At 34.0% G+C, this 23,550-nt stretch overlaps 1 protein-coding gene across 8 annotated transcripts in view; it reads right to left on the reverse strand.

Annotated features, from left to right (window-relative positions):
* LOC106665612 overlaps positions 1 to 23,550 on the reverse strand; it is a 370,792-nt gene that overhangs the window by 248,504 nt on the left and 98,738 nt on the right. For 7 of the 8 annotated variants that reach the window (XM_024227020.1, XM_024227025.1, XM_024227024.1 and 4 more), the window contains exon 2: positions 11,880 to 11,908. In XM_024227020.1, the coding sequence (XP_024082788.1) occupies positions 11,880 to 11,908 (29 nt within the window). Of the gene's footprint in view, positions 1 to 11,879; positions 11,909 to 23,550 lie in introns of those variants that run through there. The other variant, XM_024227023.1, reaches the window with a different exon arrangement.

Raw genomic sequence — 23,550 nt, forward strand, 5'->3', positions numbered from 1 at the left:
TCCGTAAAGGGTCTGATACAAAATTCCAACGAGAAGGGTTATTTGTTTTATTAAATGCATAAATCAAGAAGAAGACACATAAGCAGAAATTAAAATCGATAATTTGAATTAAATAAGTTTGTTTAATTAAGAGGAAAAATAAAAGCTCATAAAATAGCCAAAATAAAATGTGTAGATGCGTGAACTCTCTCTGTCACTGCTTTTCTAGCACTCTCCCTCTTGACTCCTCTCTATATATATCTCTGTCTCTGTCACTCTCTCACTCTCTCTCTCCTCTCTTCATATCTGTCTCTGATTTTTATCTTTCACTCTCTTTCCCTCACTCTCACGCTTTATCTCCCTGTCTATCTGTTTATCTCCCCCTCACTCATTTCTTTCACTTTCTCTCACTCTCTTTGCAATGCAAAATCACAATGAGGTAAATTGCCTGATACATAGCAGAAGGGATGGTGGTAGGGAAAGTCTGAGTGAGTGTAAACAAATGGGATTGTAAAAGAAAAATAGAGAGAAAGGAACGAAAGAATAAATATGAAAATGAGTGTTTCTGCACGCATGGAGAGAGAAGCAGAAAGAGAAAGAGAAAGAGAAAGAGAAAGAGAAAGAGAAAGAGAGAGAGAGAGAGAGAGAGAGAGAGAGAGACAAAGACAGACATAAAAAGAGGAGAAAGAAAGAGAGAGAGAGGAGGAAGAAAGGGAGGGAGAGTATTAGGTACATATTACCTTTGTTATTACCTTACATTTCATGTACGTACATCACATACACGCATTGTTTGTAAATTTCAAGCTTTTAAATCGTATCTGAAGTAGCTTGAGGGGAAAATTTTAGTTGTTGCTTTTAATTTTCGCTCAGTTGTTTTTTGACTGTTGTTTCAACAATTTATGTCCTGGAAATTGTATTTCGGACCGATAAAATATTTCGTTGCCCAGCCGAACCACTCTATACTACTGTAATTGGGATTTTAATGTTTCAAAAGAGTAGGTCCCTCGCGCGAAACTTTTACATACAACAAGAAAATGCAAACAAGCGCTCTATAAAGCACGGAATATAAATACCCTATTTAGGGATAGACCATAAATAAGGGGCTAATGGGGATGCGCTAAGTCCGTTGCTCCCTTGGTAATACAACATTGCTGTTTTCTTACATGACTTTACATAAGAGCTTTGGCAATTTAGTACCGGCCAAAGACGGCCCTACTTAATTTCTCTATGGTTTCCCCCTTTACTTAACAACTGAGCTTGCTGAATACATGCTATGGTTAATTCTTATCAAACAAAAACAACAATTACAATGTACCCGTATTTCTTTTCTGTTTTGGTTGTTGACATATAAGCCATTGCGTCCCCTATATGTATCACCACCACGTGTACAAACCACGTAGGAGTCTAATCTGTTACCTTGAAGTGACCACCACTTTTAGAAGACGTCTATTCCAGATGGTGTAAATCGTTTCTAAGCACCACAAATTAATGTTACTACCATTCCTAGTTTCATCAAATGATATTTGTTAGGACTTGGCGATTCTTCAGTTTCTTTAAAGAGTCCCGACTTTATCAAATCAATTTCGATTAAGACGACATAATGATTACTAATGGAGGGAAAGGACGCTGAAATCAAAAAGGGTTAATTTGAAAATAAAAATGGTCAATTTGAAATTAAAAATGGTCAATTTGAAATTAAAAATGGTTAATCTAGAACTAAAGAGGGTTAATATAAAGTAAAAAAAGATTCATTTGAACCATAATTGTTTAATGGTCACAACTGACCATATTAATTAATTACTCTTTTTACCTAGGATTTTTGGTTAAAAACCGTAAATAAAAAGAATGTTTAATTTGATGTTGAAAAGGGTTAATTTGAAATTTAGAAAAAAGGTTGATTTGAAGTTAAAAAGATCTAATTTGAAATTAAAAAAGGTTAATGGTGCAAACAAAGGGTTTATTTCAAATTCAATTAGTTAAAGTTAATTTCAAATTAAATATGACGGTAAAAAGGATTATTTTGACGGTGGAAATCTTTGTAATAACTTATGAAAATTTATTTTCATTTTTTACACAGTTCTTAATTTATTAAAATAATAAATAATCTTAATAATAATAATAATAATAATAATTAATAATAATAAAATAATAATAATATAACGATGAGCCTATACTCATGCTGAGACTGATGCTTGTCTGACTCCAATAATATTATTATAATTGGCCATACAAACCTATGGTAAATGTTTAAATTATGGAACCAAAATTCGAAATTAAAGACCAAGAATAAATTTTATAATTTAAAATGGATTTTTCATACATTTGGCTTCCCAAATTAAGAATTTTAAAAGGATAAATTAAAGCTTTGGATGGCAATAGGACAGATTAGTTTATGAGTGAATGTTTGGAGTCAGAGCTTTATATCACTCAGAGGGGATATAGCTAACCTAAGTTCAAGTAATTCAAGTCACTAATTTCGTGGTCCGCTTGACCAATTAATACATTACAATTAATTAAGGTTTTTAGTTGAGATGAAAAAGAGGGAAAACTCAAAAGGTGGGATTGAGATGGGAGTCGATGTCCGAGTGGATCGAGGTCACGATAGTTCAAGTGGTAGAGCAGCGGCGTATCTAGCCGAAGATCGTGGGTTCGAATCCCGCTCGTGCCATTAACTTTTTTTCATCTCGACTAAAAACCTTAATTAATTCTAAGATAGAAGGTTTAAATGTGAGGGCGTGAAATGACCTTAGCAGTTAAAACGCCCTTAAATTAATAATAATAATAATAATAATAATAATAATAAAACAAATAAATTTTATATGTAATTTTAAATGGGATTTTTGCATACATTTGGCCTTCCAAATTAAGAATTTTAAAAAGATAAATTAGTTTACGAGTGAATGTTTGGAGTCAGAGCTTTATAACACTCAGTAGGGTTATAGCTAACCTAAGATAGAAGGTTTGGATGTTAGAGCGTGAAATGACCTTAGCCGTTAAAACGCCCTTAAATTAATAATAATAATAATAATAATAAGAAGAAGAAGAAGAAACAGAAATAAATTTTATATGTAATTTAAAATGGGATTTTATAATAGTTTAATAGTACCGAAAATTAAGGATTAAAACAAATTATAGTTGAATTAAATCATTGTCAGCAATTCTGACAAACTTGAGTCCTTGATTCCCTCAGTGACGCCTCACTCGTTCTTTCAAAACTACTTACCAAATATCTCAACCATCGAGTTTATGGCAAAATTAACAATTTTTCTACTTGCCCAACATCAAGTTATATAAGTATAAGATTCATTAATCATTCATTAATTCATCATTCATCATTCATTAATTCATTCATTAATCAAGCGTTTTACTTCATACAGTTTTATTTTTAAATAAACGAAAAGAAGAAATATTTTTTTAAAAACCTTCTGCAGTCTTTGGCGATGACATCGCTACAACGATGCCTTTGATCTGATTGAATTTCTCCAATCAGTGAGTTTTAATAATATCGATCGACATTTTCCCGCGACATTTTAGCCTGAGGAATTATTTTAGATGATCAGTTTACCAACAAAAATTACTTTCATGATATTTTAAGGAATGATATCAGATGACCTTCATCATCAAGCCATATTTAATTTTGTGAATATAAACGCTTAATTTATTATACGAAAACCCTAATTTTTATACCGTTCATTCCAAGTACAATTCGTCTGAAAATTAAATTGCGTTTAAAATCTTAAAGACATTCTGGGTAATTTTTTAAATAGAAAGACTATAATTTAAACACGCAAAAACATTTTATCATAAGAAATATTTATGTTTTTGATTTGCCAAAGTGACCTAGATTTTTTGCCTTTTTATTTAATGGCTTAAACGGCTTAATTTATACGTGCAATAACATTTTAACGTAGGAAATATTTATATTTTTGGAACCTGAAAGTTTCCTTGCAAGTATAATTCGACTGGAAATCATTTTTCCTTTAATTTATAAACCAGGGTAATTTTGTAAATGTAAACACTCAAACGGCTTTCTTTAAGGATACAATAACCTTTTTTCATAAGAAATCCTTAAGTTTTCAACTGATTGCGTTTCAAACACTGATTTTTCAATTTTCATCCTCCGTCAATTCATTGACTGTTAATGCAATTGCGTGTCCCATCGCATGCAGACCTAGTAGACTGGCCATTATTCTATTTTGTCATATTGACGTAGAATCGACTCCACCTTGACCTCATGTGTGTATGTAGTAAAATGAGTTCGGACTGTTGTGTATTTACCCGGCCTGCTGATGATGATCAAGAATCCGATTGTAATGTGTGTTTTTAGACGAAATTATTCAAAATAATCAATTTCAGAATGTATGTTGAATTTAAAATTTGTGGAATAGTATGCAGTTATACTGAAAGCATTAAATAAGAACCTCATAAATTAAATAACATAGTGACGCATAGTTAATATTTTATTGAAAGTAATTTGTGCTTTTTTTCAAGAATTTCAAATGGAGCTAATGAGAGCGTTCGAGGGATGGAAGAACGATAATAGCGATTTGATACGAAATCAATCAGCTCAACTCCACTTATGTTTTTCTTTCTAGAATTGGAAACTTAGGAGGAGTCTATCGATCCGTTCAGTGAATCCCTTTCTTCAACCAGGGTCACTGATAGAAATAGGTCAGAGGCCGATCTCGTTTTTATCAGCCCTTAAAAAAGGCTTACTGGCTGTACGGACAATAAAAATCGGAGGGTGGGAAAAAGTAGCATTGCTACTCATTGGAGATATTCGATGCCTTATCCTGCTCTCTTCGTTTAAAATGCCTTTCTTCACTTCAATTAAAGTTAAAAGAAGTTCCTAGTTTTAATTTCCTCCCAGGAGGTGGTATAATCTGAACGGAACTCATTACCCAAGTATTTAGTGTCGCGGACTTTCCTCTTTCCCTCTGCTTCTCTTTTATTTATAACGTTTCCTTCCTTATTCCAGAGCATCCACCCTCCGGACACCGTTATAAATCCTAGCAAGATAACTCCGAGAACATTAAGGCACCCCGCAACATTGCCCGTTTTAATGTTCCACTTGTAATTTCATTGCTGGATGGTGTGGTTACAAAAATAGAAAGCTAATTGTCATTTGAACTCGGCTTTTTGATGCAAAATTTAAACGAAGGTTTCAACCGTATTTATTCAGCAGGCCGAAAAGCCGCGTCGTATTAATGGCACGTGTGATCCGTCGACCCCGCCCGTTTAAAAGCTTAATTAAGCTTTCCTACCCTCAAATCTCTCTGCAATATATANTGTGTGTGTGTCGATGTTCTTTTAATGTGAACCTATTTAATTACAGACCAATTGAGGGAAGCAAACCGCTCCGATTCACAAACGTGCTCTCACCCCTCAACTTTCAATTCCAAACTTTAATAACCGAAGTGTTAGCATGAATTTAATGGCGTTTCTTATATTTATTAGTTCTGCCGGACTTCTGGGTCGATGAAATTAATTATTACTTCACCCCCCGGGCCATATTGTACCCCAGTAAGAAATTGTAATATTCACGGAGGGTGACTACCCAACATTGCACTAAAGAGTGTGGTGTAACTTAAACAGGAAATTGTTTATTTTGCTTTAACAGAATTTTCTCTGGTCCTTATTTTTAAAATAACTTCAAATAAAGTAGTAGTAATAACCGTAAATAGCATACTTTACTATAATAAACCGGAACGACGCAACGACAAGATCTGAAGTAACAATGGCAAGTTCGACACGGGACCTAAGAAAAAATGAGTCTTAGAAAGAGTTCGTTCACACCCGAATCAGAATAAGACATAAACGATTGACACACGGACAATTGAACTTAAATTATTTGTTATTTCACATTCAGACTTTTATGGACGTCTTGTCCCAATTTTTAAACTAACTTCAATCGTAGGATGTACATAGAACCATGAATAAACGGATGACTCAATAAACCGAAACCGAAGATCCAAAGTATCAAGGGCACAATTTGTACAAGCCCCTTGGAGGATGAGAGTCGTAGAAAAGGGATCGGCTTCCCCCAAAGCAGAATAGGCCACGCGGTTGACAGACACTTTCATGCCAATTTCAAATCAATTGTTATTTCACCCTCAGGCCATTTCAACTTGAACCCTAGCATGAAACTGAAAGACTTTTGTGGAGGGTGACTTCCCAATAACTATGCTACACCAAAGATAGACACTCGAACCTCTTGAACCAACACTCACTACCCTGCATGTAGATATTGCTTGAGGTATCCTACGTAAAAATGCTGTCGTGTATTGGCTTCAAATACGGAGAGATTAGGCTTGCCACTTATTGGAATTATATATTTTTAGCAACAAAAAATAGGGGCTTTTTTACAGTATCCCTGTTGGGTGAAAGTTTAAATATTAATTTTGTCAACGTAGTAAGAATGTATGGTACAGACAAAATATAGAATTATATTTACATATACAATATTGAAATATTACTCTTAAACCATATACGTATGTACCAGTGATAACTGACCTATTAATTGTTTTAATTGATTATAGTTTTTAACTAACGACTAGGTTGAGATGAAAAGCTAGTGTCACGAGCGGGATTCGAACCTCGATCTTCGGCTAGCCAGATATTCAGCACTGTACATAAACAAAGCGCTCCCGCCGTAAGTTTACTCCTTGAGGGCACCGTCAATATCGTCATACCCTACACGGTAAATATTATGGTCAATAATTGAATCAATAAATGTGTTCAGTACGTTTGTTTCCACAATTCGGATTCGGACAAGTGAAATTGTATAAAGATAGTGAATTTTCGTGGCGTCCTTTGTTTTGAAAACATAGACAATCGAAAAAAATGTTTGTGTAGCCATAATTATGGCTATAGGAAGTATTCGTCGAGTTCAGCGAAATCGATGGATGAAAGAGTGGTTGAAGAAACGTGAAGAATATTCCCATATGAGGCTGCTGAGGGACAGATGCGGAAGATTTTCACAATTATTTCAGAATGAAAGAAAATACGCTCATAACATTATTAAAGATGGTGAACCAATAGACCATTGAAAGACAGAATGCATCCCTATTAATTGAGAGATTAGCCTTAACCATGAGATACTTAGCTACAGGAAGAAATTTTGAAGATTTGAGGTTCTCTGACATTTTTTCTGAGGTTCTCGCCGGCAACTATCAGCGAAGCTATAATTGAAAGTGTGAAACTCAAATTGCTCAATAAAGGTCCGTAGGGCTTCGTCTTCCGGGCGTTCAATCCCCTCGTCTCATACATTATTTCTTCTTTTGACTCGTTTACCGTTTCACAGTCTTCAGACATTGTCTGAAGGTCACTCGTATAATCCATAATAGTCCGCACAAAGAACACATCCTTTCCTACAAAAGCTCGGCAACAACTTTGTATTGACAATATTATTGAATATGCCCCTAGACGCTCAATAATATTGACAATATCCCCTCTACTTTTAAACATTGACGCCCAGAGGTCAGAAAATCTGGATTTCATCAATATCGCTACAATATCGACCGTCAATACTCTTTATTTCACCTTACATGATCAATATTATTGTCAATATCATACTGTATTGTCAATATTATTGATCCTGTAAGGGCCGCATAACGAACTGCGCTTTATTTGAACAACTTAGTATGGAATTGGAAACAACACTTGGTTTAACGACACAGTCCCCAGCGCATCGGTTTTGGATAGAATTTCCATTACCCAACTGACAATTAAAACCCACTTTACGGTTAATAATGCATTGGAAACTTTTGATGTTATTCATAAAATAATAATAACGTTTAGCGCATGAAACGGACTTGATTGAACTTATTACCAATTGTGATTTACTTTATAGTATATGTACCATCTACCATAGTGTATGCATAATAGACCAATACTGGTCACGGTGCATAATAAATAGGTCGTAATGAGGCTAACTCCCAATATTCTACTGTATTTTAGTCAACAATTTTTTCTCGTATACAAATCGGCAGGATTTCAAAATGTATAGGAGCTACAATAATCCTGTTCCTGATTAATCTTGTTTAATGGTTATACATTAAAATTTCGACAATAAATGTATACAATAAATGTACATTCGAAGACCTAGTAGTTTTTAAGGTTATTGCATTGTCTCGGTACGAAACATAGTAAAACGGAAGTCAGATCGTTGAGGGGAAGATAACGAGCTGAGACCACTCGAAACCCTTCTTACATCAAATCTCATGACTAACTATCCGTCATTATTAGAACACCCCTTTTTAGTTAACCCTTTTTCCTAATAAATAACAACACTACGGTGCTATTATTTAACTAGAGATGTAACGTTTAGAATTTTCGCTAAGTTTTATAAAAAATCATAAACCATTTTTTATGTCTGGCATGATACCCAATAAAGAATCTGTTTTCTTAATATTCATTAATGTGTGGTGATTAGTGGCCGTTATTCGATGATTATTCGCTAAGATAGTATAAAATTAAATAATGACTATGAACAAGAAGAAGTTGTCTGAATGAAACAATAATTTTACAATTTTGATCGTAGATTAAGAAAGTGTCTCAATGCCAAGCTTAATCCTGCATCGAATTTTGTAGGACTAGCACTGTCATGGTAGCCGGGATGCCAGCAAACGTGTAGCTTTGTTACACATCCATTGTTTTATACATGAGAGGCCTTAAACACCTTTACAATTACATATTACCAAATGATTTATAAAAAGCGCAGAGAAAAAAGTTATTTAGTATTCAATAAAATACTAATAATCGTTGAATTAGCAATGCCTCGATAATTTATCAATGGGTGGAAATAATCGCTGAATAGCTTAATAAATCTCCATTCTCGATTCTGTTCCTAATTGCTGGAAATGTTCGAACCTCCGAAAAAGAGGAATAATTCATATCTGATCTAAGAAATAGAGCCGCTGTTGCCGACTGTCATCGGGAGGGCAAGCAATATAGGATAAATCAGCTCTGCCAGTTTTGGATGATTTGTTAAAACGGATCAGTGATTAAAAGGTGGCACCGGAATTGCCCAACTTCCGGCAACTTCTTTGCCCCTGAACAATAATAAAGAAGATTCCCTTGCAATTTCGAGCCTTCGATTAATTCCGGCTAGCATCGTGGAAACTCTTCTTATTAGTCACCTGGCCGCTGCTTTTTCCGCGATTAGGCGTATAAACGATGACAACTATCGGTTCAAATCTAATTAAAAGGAAAATCAGGACCTGGAGGGTGGTATAAACAGCCGACCTTTTCAATATCAAAAGTAAGGTGTTTCTTAAAAAGTTAGCAAACAAAGCAGGAAGAAACTTTGGCCGCCATCACATTCTAACACTCCCAAAACATAAATCCATTTACGTTAGTAAAATCCATAGGATTAAGCGTGGGTCCTCACCTGGCAGAACATCCTACTAAGCTTCATAATAAAAATACACTCTGTTCACTATTCTCTACCTAAAATTTCATTCCACGTAATTTGTCACCACACAACCGTACTACAATACCCTAAATTAATTTATTTATATTTAAATATTTTATTCGCAATCAAGCGTTTTTGACGGCGTTGTGACCCATGAATTTTCAGCCACCTCAAAAGTTTCTAGTGGATATAAAGCTGTCTAAAGTGTTAGATGTATCGACCAATTTTTTATCACGGATAATCTGGATCTTGGTATGGTCTGGCTGCAAACAAATTCAATTGTTACTGCCAACTTTCCGACCTATTTTAAGATAATCTATTTTCCAATTTTAGTCCTACTGTAGGTACTACGATTTTAGTCAACAACGCTACATTCAACGCGTTGTTGTAAAAATTTATGAATGATCATTTACTTGGCCAACAAAAACGCCTTTTTTTACTCCAATGCCACGCCAAGACGAGCTCTGGATTTCTCGAACGTTGAGGATGCCAATATTTAAGACGACAAAATTAACACTTATCTCGTTAAGTCGTAAGGGCGGGAACGTATTTATATTTACTCTTCATATTGTGTTTGAATATTTTCTAGGCTTTCTAGTCCCTTCCCTCTATCGTATGAATTATACATTTAAATATGATTAATATTGAGTATTAATATTTATGAATAATTTGTTGAAGTAGTGACGAGAAGATATTCACAGTTTTGCCGACGTTTCGACCTTTATTTGGGTCATCTTCAGACGAATTACAAAAATATATTGATTTGAAAAAATAATTATACAACATAGAAATAAATAATTTAAACTTTGAACCAAGTATTTCATACTCACATAAAGTGTAATGCTATTTTTTTAGTATCATGTTTGGTCATGCGAAATCGTGAAACATGAATTTGTGTTCTGCTGTATTTATATGATTGTAACAGGGTGGAGAACGCGGTAAATCAGGGAACTTTTCATTGATCAGAGGCGGTTTTATTTGTCTCAAAGGAAGTCGAGAATGGGGATTTTTGGACTTGTTTTGATTCTAGGTTTATTCAATGGGTACAGTTACTAATTTTGGAAAGGAAGTTAATTATTATCGACGATAACGAAGGAAAGGGAAATATAAAAATTTATGAATGATCAGAATATTGGTCTTCTTGCTTTACTCTGAACCGCCTCTGAGAAGTAGGGGAGATGTTCTAAGTGCATGTTTGGATGGCATTTTTTTAGTTTATATAGTAAGATTTTATGCAAGGCTCGAGATATGTTAAGAAACGTGACGGAACAGAAATATTTATCTAAAGATTTTTCTATTACATCAATAATTCTGAGAACTAAATGCATTTAAGTTGAGCGATTTGTTTTAAAGCCTACTTAAGACTTTAGTATGAGGCTTTTTCTTTTGTGCCGAAACTTTATTGGTTCACCGTCCAGATTAGCAAAAAATGTTTCAACCTTATTGCCGCATTACCTTATCAATTATTCCTTATAAATATTCAAATTCAACAGTACCTATAAAATGACAAAGTATCCTAAAATAGCATTAAAGCCTTTAGTTGTACATTTTAACAAAGTTGTACCAATCAAATCACATTACAATGTACTTAATAATACAAAATAATGACACCAGATAGCTAACATAGTTTGCTGGTTAGTATGAAGTTGTAAAACGGTGTACAGGCAAAATAAATTTCTTTCCTTAGTAACAAACATTTTAACAACCCCACAAAACCTAAATTTTATTGATCCGGTTTTTGTTCCATTTTGAAAAAAAGAAAAAACTGAAAAAATATAACGGGCCTAAATGAAAGATTTTAATTTACTACAATTAATTAAGGTTTTTAGTTGAGATGAAAAAAGCTAATGGCACGAGCGGGATTCGAACCCACGATCTTCGGCTAGATACGCCGCTGCTCTACCACTTGAGCTACGTGACTTCCTATCTCAACTCCACCTTATGAGTTTTCCCTCCTTTTTGCCATTTTTCAAATGTCGTGTAATCGGTTTGGATTCTCAACGACAATTGAAATGACCACGGAGAGCTTTAGTGAAGTGTACTTCATATTAATTCTTTAAATTCACTAATTTCGTGGTCCGCTTGAGGTGGGGTTGAGATAGCAAGTTGATGTCCGAGTGGATAGAGGTCACGATAGCTCAAGTGGTAGAGCAGCGGCGTATCTAGCCGAAGATCGTGGGTTCGAATCCCGCTCGTGCCATTAGCTTTTTTTCATCTCAACTAAAAACCTTAATTAATTGTAATGATTTAATTGGTCAAGCGAACCACGAAATTAGTAAGTTTTAATTTACGTTCCTTTCAAAATACATCCAATTTTGAATGACATGACCAATGAAAGAGAACATGAAAAATTAAGATTTCATTAGCGGCGTTCTAACGAGTCAAAAACAATTAAAGTTTACGGTGAAATAGATGATTTTAAGACAATCTGTCTTAAACTTTAAGGTCTGGTTATAAATAAATAGAAGTACGTAAAGACACTTACCTTTCTGGCAGTCTGAATTCTCCCACCACCTGAAAACAAAAACCATGCTTAATACTGTAACTCATGTTTTGTAAACTTTTGTAAGATATGAATAATATAAAAATTTAAATGAATTTATATATTTTTCTATTGTTTTTGTAAGTTGCGCATCTGAAAATGCAATGAAACTTTGATTTGTACCACTTTTGTATAAAAAAATTAGGTAAACCATTGCAATATTTATTTTTTACATGATTTTAAACTTTAACAATATTTGAATGTTCATTAGGGTTTTGGTTTAGATAAAAAAGTCAGTGTCACAAGCGGGATTCAAACCCACGGCCTTCGGCTAAATACGCCGCTGTTCTACCACTTGAGCTATCGGGACTTCGATCCACTCGGACACTAGCTTCCCATCTCAACCAAAACCTTAATTAATTGAAAAGAATTTAATTGGTCCAGCTGACCACGAAATCTAATAAATATTTGAAAGGATCATACTTGCATTCCTTTAATTAAATAGAAGGGAAAGCTGTTTTGCAAATAGCGTAGGTTTGGTTGTTCCAGTCCAACCACTTAACCATTTCATTAATCGAACACTAGGATATAATTTGCATATACTACCAACTTTTTTTTGTAAATTAGGTCAAAGCGTTAATCAGTACAGTAGAGAGATCTCTTATCCGCGAAAAATGAAATATTCAAAAATTTCAGTGCTCAATATTTTGCATTTTCCTTAATCTTTCTCGGGCGATATATCAACATTTACTTACCACATCATCTATATTGCTCTTGAAACAATTTTCCTCACGTTTCATATGATAAATTTGTTGAAAGATACAGGAAATGGAAAAGGCAGAGGAGTCTAGGAACGTGAACACCCGAGAGGATTGTACACTCGTCAAATATTCCGGCAGTATATTCCAAGGTAGTTGTTGCCTTTCACTGGCGTTCAGTACGTTTCTAAAGGGGTGGCAGTCTCACTGCCGCCTCCCGACCCCCGTCCCTAATAACTCGAATTTACAATCAGCAGATGTTTGGTAATTCCTTGACAAGGACCGGGGCGGGAGATTATCCATCCATCCATCCATCCATACGACCCCCTGGTGAAATAGAGATGTAACCGATTTGCATATGGTACAACATTCGACGTCTGCAAACCCACTTTATCAGCTGTCGCATGGATGAGTTTGTGCAACAAATGTACATCGCGTGAATGCCGAACTCGAACATCGATCCCTGTGGAAATGCTCGGAGCAAGCAAATATACAATTGGATATCGTTTCTTCATAAAGAAAAAAATCGACTCGCGAAGCAGAGAGGCATACAGTTGAAATATGTCTTTTCAGTCCAAGACTATTCGGGTTTCTGTTGATTTATACTGGGGTAAAAGGATCATTATTTTTAACGGACCATTTTAACGACGAAAATCATTTCACGCCCTCACGGGTCCATAAACATAGGCTTCCGACACCAAACATTCGTCCTTATCTCATTTTAAAACCATACTTTTACACTAATAAAGAAAGTCACAAAATACACAAGGTAAGATAAATACAATAATAATAAGATACACGGCCAATAAGGCAAGCAAGAACTGTGATTTATATACAAAAAGGAACCACGAATGGCCGAGCATTTAGGGTGCCTGACTATTCGCCACGCAGCAGTTTTGAATTCGAATACCGGCAAATAGAATTTTATTTAAGGTTAATTTGGAAAAAGTATTAAGTGGTTTTGACCCCCTTCCACGACACCCAACAAGTAATTGTACGTAAAGCCCTCCTGTACAGGAATTACATTTATACATATATAAATCTTTTGCCGAACTTAAACTTTTAAAACTTTTATTGAAGAAATTACAAAATAGTACTGATATAAACTCCTGCTCAAAATTAACGCACCACCTTAATTTTTAAACAGAAATTCTTTTTAGAGAAATCCAGCTAAATCTCTTCATGTTTATTCTCTTTTTTATGCTTCACAATCCCACAAAAGTAAACAAGAATTGTTTACAATCGTGTTAATCCGCTTTGAAATGGATTTGGTAAGATACACAAGAGTTTCCTCCTGGTTTATTCCTCAGTTTCACTGCATCTGCTTAACAGACACCATTTCTTTTGGAAGTTTAAACTTTAATTTAGAACTTATGGCGCCCATAAGACATTTNTTAAATGAAAATTTTTGACCTTTTCAGTCTTTTTTATGGAATATTTTTTAATAAAGTTTACCGTCCTTTTCTGCTTTTCATTTTCATTTGTAATGTTTTATTATTAATAACCTACAATACTAAAAATAAAAATAACGTTCAAAAAACACCTGAGAAAAACATATGGTGAAATATTGAAGTGGTGCGTTAATTTTGAGCAGGAGTTTAGATTCAGTTTCTTTTAATTTACTAAATATAAATCAAATTTCTACGATATGCCTTCGGGAAAATCTAATTTAAGACTACTTGGTTGGTTAATAAAAATGCTTATAAAATCTCTGGAGTGACAGTGCTGATGACAATTCTAGGAGCAACACCTGCATCCAAGCATTGTCATCACCTTATTTATTGAATAAAATAGTTATACTCGTACATAACTTACATAAACAAACTCCTGTACAAATGTTTAACGTTGGAAGGAAGTCATTTAACACCCTCAGGCTTACAGGTGCATAAATAACACAATAATTAACGACCGACATTAACATTCGTACTAATCCAGTTTTCAACCTAACCTTTGATAAATATTAAAAAATACACAACAAACGAATTAATTAATAACGAATAAATAATAACTAACACAAATAAGTAGTAAAAGGAAAATTACTGACTGCTTACAAATTCAAGTGAGAACTGTGTTTCGTACACGTACATATAAGAACTGCGATGGCCGAGCAGGCGCCTGATTGATATTTATCATGCTAGGATTTCTGGGTTCTAATACCAGTGTAGCCCTTGTAATTTTACACGAGATTAATTTAGAAAAAGTAATGTTAAAGTATTGTTGGAGGATGAATGGTTCATCCTCGACAACCATCAGTTAGTTTGACATTAAACCCGTTTGTAAAGTACAATTGCTATTACATGTTATATTTTAACTATGATCTTAAGTCATTTCATGCCCTCAGGCTCATGAACTTTCACATCCGACACCGAACATTATTTTTTATCCAGTTTTTGACCAAACCTATCACCAAATATAAAGAAATGCACAATAAACAACATTAAAATACACTAATAAAAATAAATGCGAAATGACAGAAATCAGTAATAAAATGAAAATTAACCACTGCCTAAAAATAGAAGCAAGAACTGTGATTTGTATACATATTGTATTCAAAGAACGCGGTGATTTCCTTTTGCTTCTTTAGAGGTTGTGAGTTCGAATCCCCGCGTACACATTGGAATTTTACTTGTGATTAATTTGAAAAAAGGTATTGTTATAGGGTTATTTGTTATTTAGTGGTCTTGACCAATTTGTCCTTGACACCGAGGAGACCGTTGGACGTTAAGTCTTCCTGGGACTTAATGCTTTACTTGCTTACACGTACATAAATAACATTCTGTACATCGCACCAAATTTTGAGCGCTTTTCTGCTCACAAGCTCAGAAACATTAACTTTCGACACTAAACATTCGTACTAATCCAGTTTTTAACCAAATCTATGGTAAATAATACTGAAATATACAACATACATAAAATTCACTAGTAATGAACAAACACAAGCTAACAGAAATAATTACAAGAAAAATTTCAGACTGCCAAAAATGCAGCAAGAACTGCAACTTATAGACTAGTTTAAGGCAATATCATTATAAATAATAACGAAATCCTCGATAAATAAATAAAAAATACAGTAGAACTAAACATACAGAAAAGTTACAAAAATAAATAATAAAAGGTAATAGAGACAGGGCCTAAAAATTGAAGGGAGAACTGTGATTACAAACCTAAATAAAATCTTGTAATAAAACCAACAGAAAAAGCCTTATGCAATACGGGAAGGATTATCCGTTATATCATGTTGAAAACGTTATATGGAGGTAAAACCATTATTATTACATATTTTGTGTCACTAACATGAGATTACACATACCGAACAATCTGCCACATCTAAATACATACACGATTTAAAAACTGTAAAAAAATTATGTGTATATACCCATAAATGAAATCTTGCACACAGCGCTAAGTTTTGAAAAAGATCCCCTTACGAATGTGACATTAATTATTTTATTTCACAACTAGCTCACAAATAACAGCTGAAAATTTCTTCAGTTAAATATTTCAAAAAAAAAAAAGGAATGGTAACTCTTAATAATTTATACACAATCCAACGAAATCTCTAACCAAAGAATTACCTCAGCTATAAGATTGAGAAGGACAATATTTCATATTTAACTGAAGAAATTTTCAGCTTCTAAATTTGTAAACTAAAATAATGTTACTTTACTATAAATTAAAAAAAAAAGTAAAAAATATATAGTAAGTTACCTGTATAAAAATTGATATTTGTTTTTGTTTATAAAATAACTGTTAATTGTTGTTCAGTTTGAAAATGTAGGCCCTGATGATGACCTTGAAGGCCGGGTCGAAAGATTGGTAAAGTTGAAATTTTATTTTTATTCTACCCATTGACTATAATACTGATCATGCATCAAATTAAACTTCAAGTGGTCGAAACCTTCTTTTCAATAACTATATCAAGGGAAATCTTTTTAATTACTTTTGTAATTTGGGCTCAGTAATTATACTATTCTCGTTTCATCTTTTTACTCCGGTTGGCTCAAATGTTCTCTGAAAACTAAATATAAGACGGCGTAAAAAGAGAGCATTGATCACTCATTGCTTATCTTGTAGTTTTAACACTTAATTAACACTTTAATCGACTGATTTTATATAAGTCGATAATTACGGAAGAGGTCGATTAATTATTATGTTTCCTTCAGTGTTCTCAAACACGCCAAAGTTATAAACTCAAACAACCTTTACCTTGTAAAAAACTTTGTCTTCTAAATTAGCAACTAAAATATACAAAATTTAAATTCCAAAAATTGCTAAGAATCTTGAAATAAGAAAGTTGAGGCATTTGTACAAAATAGAGTAGCGAGAGTAGGCGCTTCCAGACATATCATTAACGGTTCCGTGATTAAAAATTGAAAAACCTGACCTACAACAAAAGTTGTAATAGGAAACAATCTTGCAATTAAAATTTCAGACAGAGCAATTTTGCCAGAACGAATTATCATAAATTCTAATGAAAAAAATTGCGAACAAAATACTCTTTTGAAAATAGAATAATTCCATTTAAAAAAATGAAATAACTAGATATACCAACAATTTAAATTTAATATTGCTCGAACAACAAATTGTTAATGACACTTATTAAGCACATCGTGAAATTCTTAATATCCCTCTTCATCCCTAAGTAGATTTTATAAGATTAAGAAGGGGTTGAGAGTGAGTAGAGATATAACGTTTTTCCTTCCAGTGCAAATTTCCCAAGATTAAAGCTTTAAACCTTAGTAATGCCTAACGACAACAATCTACAACAAGTTATAAGGGTTTCACCTAAATGGATGTGTCCACAACAATTTTAAACAAATAGGCAGGGGCTCGTGTGTTGGCGTATGAATATTAAAGAAATTCATTTTGAAATAGGCCATCGCGTATTTTTGTGCAAATAATTTCAATAAACTATTCTTTTTATGTAAGGTCTTGGTTGAACTAAAAACAGTTAGGGTCACGAGCGGGATTCCAACCTACGACCTTCGGCTCAATACACCGCTGCTCTAACCACTTCAGCAAGTTGAGTAGGAATGTCATGGGTTCGAATCCCGCGCGTGACACAAATTTTTTCATCTCAACCAAGACCTTACATAAAAAGAATAATTCATTGAAATAATTAATATTGTCAATTAGACCATTAACATACCTGGATTAATATGTAACAATAATTAAGATGACCAATAGTGGATCTGAATATTTGCTGTTATTTGTTTTCTCTTGCACTAATAACGTGGCAATTTTTAAAATTTGTATTACCCATATTACACATCTCACTCAATCAACCTTATCTCTCGCCCTCTCACTCTCTCTCTCTCTCTCTCTCTCTCTCTCTCTCTCTCTCTCTCTCTCTCTCTCTCTCTCTCTCTCTCTCTCTCTCTCTCTCGCGCGCCCTCTGTATCAATTTATCTATCTCTATTTTTCTATCTATCTATTTATTTTTCCATCAAACTACATCTCTATCTATCTATTTACCTCATTCTCTGTCACACACGTACTCTCTCTTTCCACACAGGTCGATGGTTTGTTTAAGTCCGTTGGCAGATCGTAGGCAGCAAGAGCGTGGGTTTTCCACCGGCGCTTTCTTTTAAAAAAATGTTGAGACAGAGGTAAAACACGAAAGAACAGGGAGTGCCGACTAGTTTTTTGAGTGTACGATTATCACCACAGGCAATTATCGTAACCCAGTAGACACTGACTCACCCTGGTTTTGACAAACTTCGTTTTTACACCTGTTACGAATCATTGTTTGTTCAATAAGGAGTTATTTAATATTGCAAAAAAGTTTCTCTACGCCTACATTGTCAGTGTCTATTAGAAGAGTTTTATATCCAACTTATCAAGCGAAAAAGTGTAGGAAGGAAAGAGAAAACAGGAACTTTAGACTTAAATTCACCGCTATCATACACTTTCTTTTTTTTGTTCCATTATTTTCTCTCATAACTGATACAACCTGTCTCAATTTTTAAATAATTTAAAGCATAATTGATTCATTAACAAATTAATTTAGTTTCAAATCATTTTTATGTTTAATATAAGATTGTTAGCTCTTTTAAAACGCTGAAATAGCGCCATTTATTTCATCCGGGCAAGAAAAATATTATTTGCAACAAACCACCTCTCTGAATCGTTGCCTAAATGTAAATGTGCCTTGTTTTATTAATAGACGTCGGTGGGAAAATTAAAAGGTGTTGCTACAATTGTTTATATATTAGCTATATATCTCGATAACTTAGATATCGCTTTTCTGAGTCCTTGAGATATTAACTGCTTACAAAATGCTTCATTAAAGAAGAACTGCCGTAAATTGTTTTATTAAACTTGTACTCATAATTTTGATGAGCTAAGAAAAACATTTTCCCTTTTACCCAGCTTATTCAGTAAAATTATAATCAATTTTTTTTAATTATTACAAAATGGCTGAAGGTCTGTCTTAAATGAATAAAGATGATAATAAATATTTGTGAATCTAATAAAGATGATAATAAATATTTGTTTAAACGTATATAAAATTTAATATTGAGCAAATTTGTTCATTTTAGATTCCAGACTTCTCCGATGTTTTTGTACAATTAATTGTGTCCCACTTGGAGAGAAAAGTTAATGGAGAGTGAAAGCATTGTAAATCAGCAGGACCTGTTAAGGATGGAATTATTAAAAGGAACATTTCTCCGAGTGGACCCGCCATCAAGGTCTTTGGGAGATATGCCCACCAGGGGAATCATATATTTTTCATCCGGCGACATTTTGGCCCATGTTGGTTTATTAAATTTCGCTTTTACAACGGGATCGAAGAGTAGAAAACGATTTTGCCAGTTTATTAATAGACAAGGATGTGCTGTGAAATACGCTTATTTATAGAGATAGGAAGTGAACAACGTACCGCACCGCCACGTGAATCTCATTAATAGGTCAGTGAAGTTTACCTCTTGTTTCTTATTCACTCTAATTATTAACTTTGCTCGAGAAGATTAATTAAAGAATAAATGAAAACGCTCTGAAAATCCGTATTCTCAACCTCTACAAACTAGAACATTTATCTAAAGAACATGCTCTTCTGTTCACAAGAATCATGAAACAAACGCGTAGAAAAAGGGATTTTCTTACAAATCTTTTATTACGTATATATAGCCGTCCTTTGTTTTTTGTTCCTTCTACACTTAATAATTTGTATAATTAGAGATAAGCGATGATGTAATACTGAGAACATTTTGTTTCGGTCGGAAGTCTTTTGCTATCTTCAGTTGGTGCCCGCGTATTCCTTCTGACCTATGTCCTTTTTTTATACGAGAAAATCAATAAAATACAGAGGGAGCCAGTTGTTTGTTATGTTTCCACTGAAATTGTTTAACATCGAGAATTGTCTTTGAAATGTGATCGTACTGAAATCTAATTATCCTACTTTTGACTCAACTCTCATAAAACGTCGCACCGTAATAGTATAAAATCAATGTTACAAGTTTCCTCATATCCTCCAACGAACATCGAAAAATACGCGAATCAGTATGATTCTCATAAAAAATACCAAATCTGTCAAAAGAAGAACAAAATTAAAATATTGCCCATTAACAAACTTAATATATTATTATGCATTTGAACATATATTTACATAACGATACGCACGAAACACCGCGAGGTAAATGTAATTTCGTTTTATTACCGCGATCATCTATTATACTCTCGGTGCAATTGGATTTAATGGTAAATTAACCTGGCCCGATTATTACAGCAGAGATTAGAATATTAACAATAGTTATGACGACTGGTTGGTGGTTCAATAAAATGACTGCATAATCCGCCGAACTAATTGTTTCGGTTCGAACCCCAGTACTATTAATGGCAGAGAAGTGGTTGCCGGATGTAACTCCGCCTCCGCCTGAGCCCTGGAGATTAAACTGTCGTATACACATCTAGGATTCATAAGATAAATGACATAAGGAAATGTGCTAATCATGTTACATTTATATGGCAATATGTGAATTGCTAAACCTTCGATAAAAATTATTCATCGTTTATGAAAATTTTGAATATGTCCTTTAGTAAAATTAACTAATCACTGACTTTTTTATTTAAATAAAACTATAAATTGTAGTATATCTTGAATGGATTGCAGCCTACTAAAATTATAACTCTAAACCTAATTTACCTCTAACCAACACTTCTGGTCCGCATATTTTTCACTTATAGCTATACTTTGCTTACTTAATATACATTTTGGCCCTAAATATGTTTCTCTACCGCAGCATACCTATTGCCCCTGAACCATTTTATGGATTACCAAACTGTCAAAAACGTGGATCAATCCGACAATCGATTAAAAATAAGTCCTCCTATCACTGGGAATGTGACCCAATTGTAGGACATAACATGCGAAAAAGTTAATCAAACGACGATCGCAGAAACTAGGGTAGAACTTGATTTAGAATATTTTAGATGGTCTGCTAGACCAGATGACAGACTCTGGAGGCAAATGAATACGAGCGGCAGAAACAAACCTGTGCAGGTAATGCCAAGATGGAAAAAAGCAGAACGTGTCCTCTATTCGTGACAAGACCTATGCAGGCTACCTTCCTACAATTCGTTCATATATAACTGCGCTCACACTCTCGGTGTAATAACAAATTTAACAGAAAAACCAATTACATAACCTTCATTCTTCGGAAAAAGATACTTCCTCCACTTCACTTCAACTTTGGGCAAGTACGATACATACCACATCGCAAAACGTTTGACGTGGAATCAATAATGGAAGTGTGACGCCGTACCCTAACATATATGGTATCTTTAACATATGTAGTATCTTTAATCCTAAAAAAATCCTTGATGGTTTCATTTATGTTCCAACGAAACTACCCATATAGGGCTAAATATTCCTTGGGTCAAAGATGTAATCTGCTTTCACAAAACAGTCCGCACAACCATAAACCCTCAAATCTAGGAAATCTCAACTCAATGGGACTCCACTCTTGTTTTTAAATTGTATATAAACTGCTCAAAAATGAATAGGAATATTTGTAATTTATTCTTATTACATTAATTTTAATTAAATTAATCGCATATTATTATTTGTTGGATAAAACAAAATAGAAAATACAAACCAAAAAAAAAAACAAATGTTAATTTTTAATAATGGATTTACTTATGATTAGTAGACATGAAGATTACTCATTTTATAAACCAAGACCTTTTCTCGTCTTTCCACCATTTTAATTCAGTTGTATTCTCTTTAACTATGGAACGACATCAACTTGAACCAGAAGTTCGCAACATTATTGTGATATTGAGCCAGCGAGGTCACTGGCAATTGGATATCGCAGAGACAGTTGGCGTTTCTTAGAGCTGGTCTCCCGGGCTTTAGCCCGATTCCGTGAGACTGGAAGTGCCAATAGAAGGCTTGGTAGTGGATCTCAGCGCATTGCGACACTAAGGGAGGACAGAAATAGTCATTGCTGCAAGACGGAACCCTTTTCAAAATCAAGACCCGCCAGATCATATATGAAGTACAAGTTGTTTTGGCAAGGCCGTTACCAATACTAACGATACGTAATCGTTTGTGGGAAATTGGCCTCACACCGTATGCCTCTTTGAGACGTCCTGCAGTAGCATCCCGCCACCAGCTACTCAGGAGAATATAGTGCAGCGAACGCCTGGAAGAGAACACCAATTGGAATGCTGTTATGTTTACTGATGAGTCGCGTTTCTTTCTGTATAGTGATCGAAGACACCGAAGATTCTAACGAGAAAACGGAAGGCCCCAGTTCGTGCATGAAGCGGTGTAATTGTACTGGGATTTACACTGGAGGACGAGGTGGACTCAATATAGTTGAAGACAACCTCACCGCAGCCAATTATGTCAAGGAATATCGAGTAATATACATCCCTCAAACCAGGGATCTCATTGCCAGGGATTTTCGATTATGGATGACAATGGCAGACCTCGCAGAAGCAGAGTTGTTCATCAATGTTTAGAAAACCTGGAAACCCATCTGCCCCTTCTTCCATTGTCCCCAGACCTCAATCCCATTGAGCACATGTGGGATGTGTTGGAGATCCTTTTCGATCTCGATTAGCCAGTTGACCAGCTACAACTGAGTGCATCGTTCCAACATCTATGGAGTGAAATTCCTTATAAAATTAGTTACAATCTTATTTCCAGTATGCCTAACAGGTGCACAGAGGTTTTAGCTAACCGAGGACATTATACACGGTATTAATTTTACAAAAAGTTATTGTGTCCAGTAAAAAGAATTATTGAATTAAAACCTTTTGTTATTTTTCAAAATACCTTCATTAAATTCACCTTCAGTAAAAACATAATAATTTCTAATCAGTTTTACTGCAACATAATAACAATAAAATAAAAATGCTAGTGAAGTAAATATTACAAAATTGGCAATATTCCTATTCATTTCTGAGCAATTTATTTAACCTTTCTCATTGTTACATTTTGCCGAATTGAAGATAGTTTTAATGTACACAGTAGGCAAACTAGGTAGATAGGTAACGACCAAATTAAAATATGCTATACAAAAATTATAGTACGCCTTACTTGCTAAGCTTATAATATATATATTAATTTATAAAACAAATGCAATCAATATAGTTTATTGTAACGTACGTTTTATATAAATGCATCTTAGTATGTATAATGAATTTTCTCATTTAGAAAAAGATTTCTAACGATTCATACATGGCATCATGGCAAATTAAGTGGTTGGGGGTTGTCGGTTAAAAATGTGAATTTAATTTTTTGTAAAAAACTTTAAACAACATTAATAATGTGAAAACTATTTAGTACATAATACTTAATCGTCAAAAGGAGAAAAGAATGAGATACCAAAAAGAGTATGCTTAGAAGGCGAACCGCGTAAATGTATAGATTGACGTTCTTTGGAATTCATACATGAAGCAAATCA

This window comes from Cimex lectularius, unplaced genomic scaffold (genome assembly GCF_000648675.2).
Source record: "Cimex lectularius strain Harlan isolate CLEC.00 unplaced genomic scaffold, Clec_2.1 scaffold104, whole genome shotgun sequence".
Taxonomy (NCBI): domain Eukaryota; kingdom Metazoa; phylum Arthropoda; class Insecta; order Hemiptera; family Cimicidae; genus Cimex; species Cimex lectularius.